This window comes from Phyllostomus discolor, chromosome 3 (assembly GCF_004126475.2).
Source record: "Phyllostomus discolor isolate MPI-MPIP mPhyDis1 chromosome 3, mPhyDis1.pri.v3, whole genome shotgun sequence".
Taxonomy (NCBI): Eukaryota; Metazoa; Chordata; class Mammalia; order Chiroptera; family Phyllostomidae; genus Phyllostomus; species Phyllostomus discolor.
This window is the reverse complement of record NC_040905.2, coordinates 132,634,231-132,646,352: the sequence shown is the minus strand read 5'-3', so window position 1 is coordinate 132,646,352 and position 12,122 is coordinate 132,634,231. Positions and strand designations below refer to the sequence as shown.

Below are 12,122 nucleotides of genomic sequence, written 5' to 3'. Positions count from 1 at the left end.
AGAACCAGCTTACTCAAGCTCTGAGCCAGGGGAAGATTAGTAAAAGGTCTAAGGCACACTGAGGTCTGCCACCTCATGTCAGCCACCCCCTGTCAGCCACCCTGCCACTCCCTGAGATTGCTTGGTCTTTCTCTACAACCTTCCATGTAAACACTATAGAGTGGGCCCAGGCTGGCCACAACCCACAAACTCTTCCATGAGACATGAACTTGATAAGGTGGGAAAGCTGGTGTCAGGATGATGGGGCTAGTGAACATCCTGCTTGGGGACAGCTAAGTCAGGCACTCAACGGGAAGAAAATGGTCCTGCCTTCAGAGCCATACCATTCAGTCTCTGCCCGAGTCTCTAACCTTAGCTCCTCCAGAAGGAGTGTACCACAAGTTCAGTTTGGAACAGCCAGCCAGTCCCTCTGCATGAATAAGCTCAGCAGGGCAGGGCCTCTGGGCACCAGAAGAAAAGGTCAAATGAGTCTCCCATAGGGAAGTGTTGTGAGCTGACCTCACAGTGGGGATAAGAATTGCCTCCCCTTAAGCATAGAATGGAGTAAAAATAGCCTCTTCAACAAATGGTGTTGGGAAAACTTGGCAGCTATATGCAAAAGAAATGAAACTCTACCACTGATTTACATCACACATAAAAATAAATTCAAGATGGATAAAATACTTAAATATAAGTCACAGCACCATAAAAGTCCTACAGAAGAATATAGGCAGGAAAATCTCATATATTCCATGCAGCAATATGCTCACCAATATGTCCCTTTGAGCAAAGGACATAAAGGAAAGAATAAACAAATGGGACTTCATCAAATTAAAAAGATTCCTCATGTCTAAAGAAAATCAGCAAAATGTAAGGGGAACCAACCATATGAGAAAATATATTTGCCAATTATACCTCAGATAAGAATTTGATCTCCAAACTATAAAGAACTCACATGACTCCACTCCAGAAAGACAAAAAACCCAATTAAGAAATGGGCAAAGGACTTGAACAAACACTTCTCCAAGGAACATATACAGAGGGCCTGGAGACATATGAAAGGATGCTCAGCATCACTAGCCATCAGAGGGATGCAAATTAAAACCACAGTGAGATACCACTTCACACAGGCAGAATGTCCTGATAAACAAATCAACAAACAACAAGTGCTGGCAAAGTTGTGGAGAAAAGGGAACCCTAGTGCACTGTTGGTGAGAATGCAGACTGGTGCAGCCACTATGGAAAACAGTATGGAATTCCCTGAAAAAAAACACGGAACTATCTTTTGACCTGACAATTTCACTGCTGGGATTATACCCTAAGAATCCTGAAACACCAATTCAAAAGAATCTATGAACCCCAATGTTCATAGCAGTGCCATTTATAATAGCAAAGTGCTGGAAATAGCCTAAGTGCCCATCAGTAAATGAGTGGATCAAAAAAACTGTGGTACATTTGCACAATGAATTACTGTGCAACAGAAAGAAAAGAGCTTCTACCCTTCAGGACATCATGGATGGAACTGGAGAGTATTATGCTAAGTGAAGTAAGCCAGGTGGTAAAAGACAAATACCATATAAGGGGAACCTAATCAACAAAACAAACAAGCAAGCAAAATAGAACCAGAGACATGGAAATAAAGAACAAACTGACAATAACCAGAGGGGAGGGAGAGGGAGATAACGGGGGAAAGAAGGGAAAGGGTCATCCAGGAACATCTATAAAGGACCCATGGACAAAGACAACGGTGGGGTTGAGGATTGAATGTGGGAGGTGGGGATGGGCAGGGCGGGAGAGAGTAAGGTGGGGGGAATGGGGACAACTGTCATTGAGGAACAGTAAAAAATCATTCTAAAAAAAAAATCATTCACAAAAGAAGTGCCTTCCCCCTACACCCCGTGGCCATAGCCACACAACCTAGTGCCCATGTGAGTCCTGGACAAGAACCTCCCAAGGAGATGTGCTCCAAAGTTCCCAGCTCTGCACAGCACTCCAATCTCTGTGCTAGACAGCTCAGCTGGGCCGGGGCCATGGGAAGTTGGTAGGACAGGTCAAAAAAGTCTCCTGTAGGAGGTGTGGTATGGGCTCAGCTCACAGGGGAAATAACAATGCTGAGCTATGATTTTTAATGAGCCATTGAGGACACCCATATCAATTGTCACTTAGCTTCAGTCACTCACTGACCTGCATATCCATTTCTCTTGGGCCTAGTTTTATGACCTAAGCTCCAGAGCCAAGACCCAGAGAAACTTCCTCTCCAGGCCCCACAGAGCCTAGTTAGTTCCAGATCTTGGAGGCCAACCAAGTTTGGGGTGAGACAGAGCATCTGGGAGGGCATAAGCTTTATATTGAGGGATGTATTAAATTGAGGCCTGATGGCACTTGTCTGAAATGTCTTAGGGCTGTGGCAGAGGGATCTGGAGTCTTTCACTCTGCCATCTGGACTTCCAGATGCCCCAGGCCTACAGAGACAGATCATCCCAGCCCACCAGAGAGGGAGTAGACAGCCTCCATCCCTGCTGGCCTAACCATGCCCTTACCCCTTGTCCATCAGCCCTCACCATGAATCTGTAGCAGCCAAAAGAAGCAGCAGCAATAACTTAAAGCCCCAGAAGGTCCTTCAGATGCTAGTCTGACCTAACATACCCCACAGGGTAAAGATCAACACAGCTTTCCCAACACCTAACCCCACCTGCGCAGCCCAGGAAACCCAAGCCCTACCTCACACATACCATGTTTCCTTTATGTGGAATCTCCTATCCCTCCATGCTTTGGGGGCACTGACTCTTCCCAAGGTCCCACACATGCTTTCCTCTCTCCTTTCTGTTTCCTCCCCTATCAGGAGTCCCTAATTTTTCGGTCCACCCTGCACTCCCTCCATCTATCAGCCAGTGGCACCCTTGCCTGCCCAGAACTGGGGGCTCCTCATGGTCCCAGTGCCCAGTGTAAGGTCATGCAGACACTATCCTGAGGAGTGAAATGGGCCATGATGGACCACTCCTGTTGGAGCTTCAGGAGTTGAGGCACAAGAGACCAGAGGGTCTGGAATATGGGGGTCTATAGGGAACCTATCCATGTGGAATGGCAAATGTAGCCCAGCCCAATTGGAAAGCCCATAGGCATATGGTGGCATACAGGATGCCAAACCCACGGATTGGTTCTCCCATAGGAGATCAGGCTGCTTTGAGACTTGCTCTTGCTAAAACTCCCTCACTCTGAGTTGAAGCAGTGAATGTTTACTGCATATCTTTAAAGTAACTTCCTGAAGTCTGTGTTTAATCTCCCAAGGACAGAGTATAACCAGACCTATTACTCTTACTGTTCCCTTGCATTTGCAACATTTTTTCCTTGTTAGTCTGTAAGAAGTAATCAGTAACATCCCTCCCGTTGCTATCTGTAAAAAGTAATTACCTAAATCAAACCCAAGCATAACGCATGAGAACCTTCTCTGATGTATGCTATTAGCAAGCCAATAAAAGCTTATCAAGGCAAGGGTCGTGGTGCTCTCCTCTCGAGAGAGTGGCCAAGGCACTCTGAAGCATTCTCTACTTGAGGGAGTGGTCGTGCCATCCCTTTTCTTCCACAGGACTTCAGTGGTCCATGTGAATTTGTCTCATCTCATCCACAGCACTGCAGACACTGCTGGCAGAGTCAGCATCAGGGGTCCCTTAGGCAGTTAGTAAGCTGAGCTTACTAAATTTGGGGACCATGAGGAAGAAAATCAGTGACAGAGACAGGGCAGGGCTGGTATAGGAAGTCTTGGAGAGGAGGGGCTGGGGTAGGGTCTCCCAGGAAGTGAGGATTGGAAGGTGCTGGCATGTCCCTGAGAACTGACAAAGCCAGACCAAACCAGTCTAGGACTGTGGGAGGAAGGGCAGGAGAGAAGAATTCCCAAGGCCCAAGGAACCTAGGAGGGAAGGTTTAGAGCAGCAGAGTGGATGTGGCCTTGGGACACCCCACAGGAGGATCCAGAGTTCTTGGACCCAGGATTCAGTGTGGTAAGGACAAGGTAGAGCTAAGCCCAGAGGATGTCTGCAATTGAGCAGAGGAAGTGGGAGGGCTGGGCAGGTGAAGAGGGTGCCCTCCTCCCTAAGCAAAGACTGTTGATGGAGTAGAAGGCCCAGCCATCTCCCTACAGAATTCTTCAGAGAGTGCGGCATGTCCATTCTAGGAGCACACAGAGGAGTTCTTAGATTGGAAGATATCCTGAAGCCACAGTCAAGAAAGCAATATAGGACTGAAAAAAAAAAAAGAAACAAAAGAAAAAAGTTCTTCAGAAAGTGTCCTTATTCACATCTACCACAAGCCTAGGACCCCTCCTTTTCAAGGAACCCCCACATCCTTTTCAAGGAACCCCTACCCCACACAGCTCCTGGAAATCCCAGGAGGAGCAGAGTAAAGATATTGATAAACTTTACCAGAGCTCAAAACACAGCCATCAGGAGAAATCCACCACCAACTGTCATTGAGACATGGGCCACAAACACCTGGGTGGAAGATAAACTTGGGGTCCCAGCTCTCAGCTATGAATTACAGAACATTTTGGGGATTATAATTAGGTTATTTAAAAAGTAAAGAACAGGAAATAGGACTCTTTTTTCCAAGATTTATAGGTGAAATAAATGACCTTCTGAGCAAAGATACTGATCCAAAAATACATAGTGTGGTGACTCATCTGTGAACAGGCACTGGTTTGTCTGATCCTGTGGGCACCATGAGGGTAAAGTGACCACTCCCATGTTTCACAGGGGTAGTGTCTCTACCAGTTGGGGGTGCAGAACAGTGAGACCCCTGATGACCACCACAGGCAGCCATGTGGTTTTCTTAAATTCTAAAAGAAGAGGGAGGAAAGAAATATAAATTCTCCATCTTACCCTAAAAAATAGGTGGAAAATTGTTACCTATTGATAAAAAGATTCCCTTTGGCAATCAGAAAAGGTATTATTGGTATACACCTACACATGAGGTATCTAGACAATACTCTAGAACATTCTAGAATAGCATTCTAGAACAAACCCTCCCTCTTCAGGGTGAAAAGACACATGTAACAATGTTGAGGCAGCCTTACACACTTATTAAAATAACTAGACTGCGTGGAAATGATAAGCTGCCATGCTGGTCTGCTGAGCTCACACTGGGAGTGTTGTATGACATTGTCAGCACCTGACCCACTCAACTAGACAGCCCAACATAGTATGCTAGTGGGTGTGAGGTGATCATGTTTGGTCCATGTCAGGCACATGGACCCTGTTCTCACAATCACCAAGCGGCCAGGGTGATGGCTCCATTTTATTGGGAAAAAAGTTGATACCCACAGAGCCAGGACCCCCTCTCTGCTCCTTCCTACAAGCTCCAGCACATCCGCTGTTTTGTAAATGCTGTTTGTGTGAGACGAGGAGGAATTGCAATCTTGAAATAACACTGGCTGCAGTGCAGGCCCAAGCTGCTGGGCCAACAGGCAGACAATTAATTATAAGGATCCCTCTTTGAGCCGGCGAGGGCCTGGCCAGGCCGGGTGTTTACATGCATGCTCGTCTGTTTGGGGCCTGCAAATCCGTGTCAGATGTTAATGGAATAGCATCATTTTTCTGCCGAGGTGGCATCCCCAGGGATGTTTGGATGAGGCGGCCGGCAGGATTCAGCCTGGGAAAGGCGGGCTGGCAGCTAAAGAGGGAGGCCATTTGTCAGGGTGCCCGACAGCCTGGCCTGGACTCCCCTCCTGCCATCACTTCTCTTCAGCCTGGCTGTCCCACCCATCATCTCTGTCCATTGAGTTCTGGGGACACAAAACTGAATTGTTAAAAGTAGGATTCTCTTAAAAATATTAGAAGGAGATGGCACACTGGAATTCAGTAAAAGTTTTATTGAGCATCGATACAACCAAACATGCTGTGGGGAGCAGCCTTATACCCCAGCTCCTCAGGGTGTGGAGCTCCATTGAAGACCTCTCACACCAGGCCTGGCTTCCTGAGGCAAGGCTCTGTCCTACTTTGACCCACCTCCTGGGTGGGCAGTCCTCTGCCAGCCACGGTAGAAATGATGTGGGCCAGGCTGGGTGGGACAAGCTGCCACCCTCAGCTCCAACGGGGGCCTCCCACCCATCCTTCTTCTTATCACCAAGAAGTCAGACAGCAGAAAAGGCCCAGAGAGGGGAAGTGACCTACCGGAGATCACACTGTGACTAGGTCCTTAGGGCAGTTTGGGAAAAAGGGGGACTGCCCCAGCAGAGGGCCATATGGGAACACAGGCCTGCAGGGAAGAGCTGGCCAGACGGCACCTCTGTGTAGGGTTGGGACCACCGCCTACCGGCTTTGCAGATGAAGAAACAGGTCAAACAGCCAACCTGGGCAGGAGCCAGCCAAGAGATCCTTGGGTTAGCAATACTGCCACTTATGCCAGGGTAGATAGCCTAAATACCCTGCCCAGCACTCAGTACGCACTCAGAAAATGTGGTCACTGGCATCGTAGTCACTACACAAACCTGTGAAATTTAGCACTGCTGTCTAGTGCCTTTGACATGATTTGTACGCACCATTATCGTTGGGAGTTATTGATAAGGAGACTTGCTCATAAGACTGGGAACACAGCCTAGATTTTACATTAGCAGTATCTTTTTTTAAATTCTTGATGGGGAGCCCTCTGGACTCTCCCATACCCTGTCCAGACTATCGGTGCCATGGAGAGTGCAGCTATGTGTCCTGTACAAAACCTGCCTCAGTGTTCACATCTGCAAGAGGGTTCCTTGCTGAGGGCTGTGCATAGACATGGGAGGTGCAGGGCCCAGAGGGGAAGGAGTGAAGACAGATGGTGGGCTCAAGGGCCTCTGTGCAGTGGGAAAGAGGGAAACCCCTGGGATGGAGAAGCAAGACTGGCAAAAGGATGCTGCCCTTTAGAAAAGCTCCAAGTGTCACAGTGTGGTCTGAACTGTTGCCCTGCTGCCCCTCACCACCCCCTGCCCTGCACTCATCCCCTTACTCCAGCTGCCTCCTCAAACACAGGTACATCATCTTGTGCCTACTTCAGGGCTTTTGCACAACAAGTCCCTTCTCTCTGCTCTGGCACAGCTCCTTCTCTTGGGGCCTTGGGGAGCTGCTCTCCTGGCCACATTCTACAAAAACGTCTCTCTGGGGGTCTGTTTCATAAGCCCAAGGGTCCTGGAGCTGGCCTGCCTGGACATGAACCCCAGCTCCACCAGCTATGAGACACTGTGCCTCAGTTTCTCCATTAGCAAGATAGGGTGGCTCAGCACTAACACAGATCCTGGCACATTTGACACTTACATCTTTCACGACAAAGCTGATATGATTGTCACCATCTCTTTACCAGTACTCTCAGTCACTGATAACTTGATTTCTCAGCTTTCTCCCTCCCTCCAGACTGCCCAGCACCAGGCACAAAATGAGCTCTGGTGGCTGCCATCCCAGGACTGCTCGTTCCTGGCCCTCCCCTGACCCCTACTGGTCGCTCTGAATATTGCTCCAGGGGCCCAGCGGGACCCTTTCCTACAGGTTCTGGGGCTGGATATGTCCATCCATACAGGCGGGACATGCAAAACAGACCAGGCTACACGAAGTGCTGAGTTTCTCACCCATACAGAGACCACAGGATGGTGCTGATGGGGCACAGGACAAGGGGCAGAGGGAGCCCCCAGAAGCAGGGGCTCTTGTCTTCATCCCTCTCCCAGTAAGCTTCACCCCAAGCTGGACCTGCCCCAATGGCCTGCAGGGCCTCCCCAGGGCCTGCCACATCCCTGCTGTGCAGACGCCCTCAGTCTGCATTGAGCCATTCCCAGCCTCACCTTGCACCATCTTAGCACCCTGAAGCCTGACCACCTGCCTCCAGGCTTTTGCTCATGTTGCTTAAGACACTTTCATCTCCCATGGGTGGCTCCTGAGACCTCTCAGATCCCCTTCTATCTAGGGTATGAAAGGACACATGTCCCACTGTCCAAGGAGCAGGTGATGGTAGGGGTCCCAGAGCTGGCAAGGCCTGGGCTGCTCACAAAGTGCAGGGCAGCAGGCCCTCTGATGAGCTTAGTGTCCTCCTCAGCAAAGTGGGTTTGTTGTCAGCTTTGATGAAGGCGCTGGAAGATTCTCAACAACCCAGCACACAGTAGGTGCTCAGAAAATGACTCACCTGAACTTTGGAAAGCTGAATTAATGGCCATTTATTTATGCGATGCTCAGTGCACAGGATGCAGCTGCATATGTGTCACCATCAGACAGAACCTGTGCATCTCTGAGGCCTAATACACAGGTCTTCATGTTTTCTCTGCAAAGTCTTCCATTGGCCAGGTGACTCTTCTTGCAGTGGGAAGTCCAGGACACCAACTATTGTCATCCTGCAGCCCCCAGGGCAATCTCATTGTTCACCATTTGCCTCCAGGGGGCTGTGAATTGATGATGGGCAGGGATCCTGTAGCACTCGTTTTCTCCAACCTTGAGGGTCACCAACATTGTGTCAGGACACCTGTGATTTAGGCTGGTGAGTAGGGCCTGGGGGGAGTGAGAGGGTCTTGGTTCTGAATCTTCAGGGCCTCGTGCCCTGTTGCTGTCAGTGTGTCATGGACCTGCCATGGTGGAGACACAACTCTGGGTTTAATCCTAAGACTTTGAGAGTGGCCTGTGTACATGATGGGTTCATGGTAGCTTGAGAAGGCCCCAGAGGAGGGGCTTCTCCAGGTGTTTCATGGAAGCCAGTGGTAAAGACCAGGATGAAAGAATGGCTTGAACTAAACTCCTCTGGGGGGCCTTGGTGGATGGGCTTGCCAGGCGCCCCAGGTTGCCACCCAGTCTGCCCTTTGAATGGGACTGCTCCCGGGGAGGAAGGAGTTGGAGCCAAGTTTATTCACCCATGGGCTAAGCTGGGAGCTTGCTCAGTACACACCTTCCCAGTTCACTGGCATGGGGATTCTCAGCCCTGAACTGAAAGAAGACCTGGGCGCCTAGCTACCCCGTCACAGGAACACCCAGAGACATGTCTCAGGTCTTTGCACAGACACATCCAAACACCTTGTACATGGGGCCACAGTGAGGTCCCAAGGCATGGCCAGGCCACATGGCACCAGAATTGCGTGCATGCAGACCAGGATGGGGCTTGGAACCAGGGAGAATCTGGGAGGCCTCTGGGAGCCTTTCCCTGGGCTTCATGCCTCCAACTCCCTGACAGCCCTCTGGAGGTCCAGAACCAACAGCCAGAGGACCGAAGGAGCACTCAAATGGCTTAGCCTCTAGGACCCAGGCTCAAGGGCTGGCCAGCCTGGGTATGGTGCGGATCCAGAACTGGGCCTGGAGGGGTGCAGAGAGCAGCCAAGAGCCAGGCAGGCTACCCAGGCAGGTTGAGTACCTAGCTTGGGGATGTGAAAGGGCCATAACTCTTGCAGGGTCTGGCAGATGGACCTAAACTGTGGGTACCTGGGGAGAATGTCATGTCCCAGGACCCAGTGATACCTGAGGTACTCAGTAGCCAGGCAGCCCCAGTGGTCCTCTCTAGTGGTCTCTCCATGCAGCTGGTATTTCTTGGCCCCCTAATCCTTGATCCTCATGGTGTCAGCACTGTGTCTGTGCAGGGAGGGTGGATTCTGCTTTTATTCATTTGCTGTGAATAACATCAGATCTAGACTGAAATCCTGTGTCTGTTCCTATGTGCCTGTGGGTGTTGGGTTTTGTGCTCACTGGACTCAGCTAAACTGCCTACCTATGAAACATAAGGTTTTAGAGGCTCTTGAGGAAGTGTGGGGCTGGGCCTAGTAAAGCTGGGGATCTCACAGGCTGCCTGTCCCCAAGGGTCACTTTTGCCCATTCCTACAGGCTGGCTTGGGGTGCAGGGCAGTGTATGTGCCCTATAGGCAACCTGAGGAATTTCAACATTGGCAGGCCGAGCATGGGCAGGGGGCCTGGCCTGACTGCCCACCCTCATATCCAGCCCTTGGGGTAAAGAAGACCCAACCTCCAGACCACAGTGCCCTCCAACCCCACTGAGGACAGCCACCACCCTCACTAGCAGGACAGACGGCAGTGAATGAGGCAGAAATGACACAGACATGGTTCTGTACAAAACCTGAAATATTTTTACTCTTTTAAAACTTTGATTTAAGTTGCCTTAGACCTCATGGACTCAATACAAGAGTAATATGAATTGGGAAATAAAACACTTTAATAGTCACGATAAACTTTGTTAGAAATGTACATGTTGCCAAAATAATAAAATTTAAAAATAAGAGAGAGAACAGTTTGATGGCTGGGTTAGATTATATAAGTGTTCAACAATGACAGGCAAGGAAACCTTCAAAATGCTGGGTTGGACTAGTCGGGCCCATGAGCGACACCTTGCCCATCTCCAGGCCCGGCAGCCATGTCCCCCGACAGGCTGGGCTGGGGCCGAGGCCTGCATGAAGCTGCCTTTCCGTATGGACGGAACACCCAGGGATGGGCATATAAACAAAGCTCATAAGAAATGTACAAATATAAAAAGCTACAAACATTAATAAATTACAGCATCACAAAACACAGAACACTTCACAAGGTGCTAGTAAAATAACTGTACCCCACCCCCTTCATCAACAAGAAGGAAAGAAAGAGCTGGTATTCAAGTTGAAGATTCATCTTCAAACAAGTCTGAAATAGATCTTTTGTGTACTGTTTGCTTCTGTAAAGACAGATATAAGGCTGCACAGACATCACTTGTTTTTCAGGCAATACTTTAGTCCCTAAAAGAAAAAAAAATAACCATAACAATAAAAAAAAGAAGAAGAAAAAGGAAAAGCATTGGAAACCCAACTGTTCATCAGACTCAGCAAAAAACTCGTATAAATGTTAATGAAGGACTCTATAGAAAGAAATTCCTAAAGATACTTTTACTCTTATAAAAAAGAAGTTATTTAAAAAGCTATTTACATGCTACATTCTATGAAAAATATGCTTCAGGAAATACATCTAAAATTAAAATACAGGATTGCCTGAGAAACAAATCCAGCCCCTCCATGTCGATGGGTGGACGCACAGTCCAGGAGCCACCCATGCACTCGACACCAAGTGACGGGTGACAAGACAGAAGTGCCAGGCCCCCCTCATCCTCAGGCCTTCTGGCCACCATCCGCCCCGCCAGGCCCGGGGCAGAGTGCCTTTGCAGACAAGTGCTTTTGGGAGTGTAGCTGGTAGGGCTCAACAGGGCCCACCCATGCGGCTTTGCCTGGGCCCCCTGGGCCCCACATCATAGCTGGGGAACCCACGGCAGCTCCCCTACCCACTAACACACTGACCCTGCTGCCAGCCCCAGTCGCTCCTAAAATGCCCTGGGCATTCAAGGGTTGACACCCACCATCTGGCCTGCCACCCACTGGCCAGGGAGCCTGGAGGCCCCTCTCCTGGCCAGGCTGAACGCTCTCTGGACATGTCTGAGAATCACTTGGGAAGAGCTGGGGATGGGGCACATAAACACCCTGCTTTCTCCTCCTCTTCCTCTCTAGTGTTCTTTGCCTTCTTTTAAGCCTCTGGAGGCTACCAGCCTGTGGCCAGCTCAGACACGGCCTGCTGAGTGGTTGGCTCACTCCTTCCTCAAAGGACTCATGCTCCCAGCAGAGCTGCAGAGGCCCTGTAATCGCAACCATGCTCAGGGTGCCCAGAGGCTGCCCTGAAACTGGAATGGTCCTTAAACTGTCAGGACCAAGTTTCAGGAACTGGTCACTCTAAGCAACTTGAGAAAGGACATCTGTTTGTATTGATGAGCTCCGCCTGCTGAAGCAATAGACTCGTGCTCATGTGTTGGGAGTAGTGGCTGGGAGGAGGCCAGGCCCTCCCCAGGGTGAGGCAGCATGGCCACCCTCCTGGGGGCTGATGTTGTAGCGGGGCTCCGGGGGTCCTGAGCGGAGCAGAAGGATCCTGGCTTTCCAAACTTTAAAGGAGCAGTTTTCCATTCCGATGAATTTTCAAAATTTTCCCAAGCCTCTGCTTGGCGGTGGCCATGCCCTTTTTTGTACGTTTTCCTGGGGGTAGAAGAGGGGACACAAAAAAGGCAGACAGATGTGTGAGAGGGCAAGAGGAGCAGAGTGGAGGGTGGGGAGTCTGCAAACCCTCCTTGACTCCCCCGCCCTATCTGTAAAATGGGCCTGTGACACTAGAACCTAGGCACTCTGTACCCCTCTG

The 12,122-nt window shown here is 49.8% G+C and overlaps 1 protein-coding gene across 2 annotated transcripts in view; it reads right to left on the bottom strand.

Moving 5' to 3' along the window:
- Positions 1–10,025: 10,025 nt before the first annotated feature.
- The window catches only part of PHF2 (PHD finger protein 2), an 82,690-nt gene continuing 80,593 nt past the window's right edge, over positions 10,026–12,122 (bottom strand). The window contains exon 22 of one of the 2 annotated variants that reach the window (XM_036021463.1): positions 10,026–10,687. In XM_036021463.1, coding sequence (XP_035877356.1) covers positions 10,497–10,687 — 191 coding nt within the window. In that variant the 3' untranslated portion in view covers positions 10,026–10,496. Of the gene's footprint in view, positions 11,963–12,122 lie in introns of both variants that reach the window. The other variant, XM_028531527.2, reaches the window with a different exon arrangement.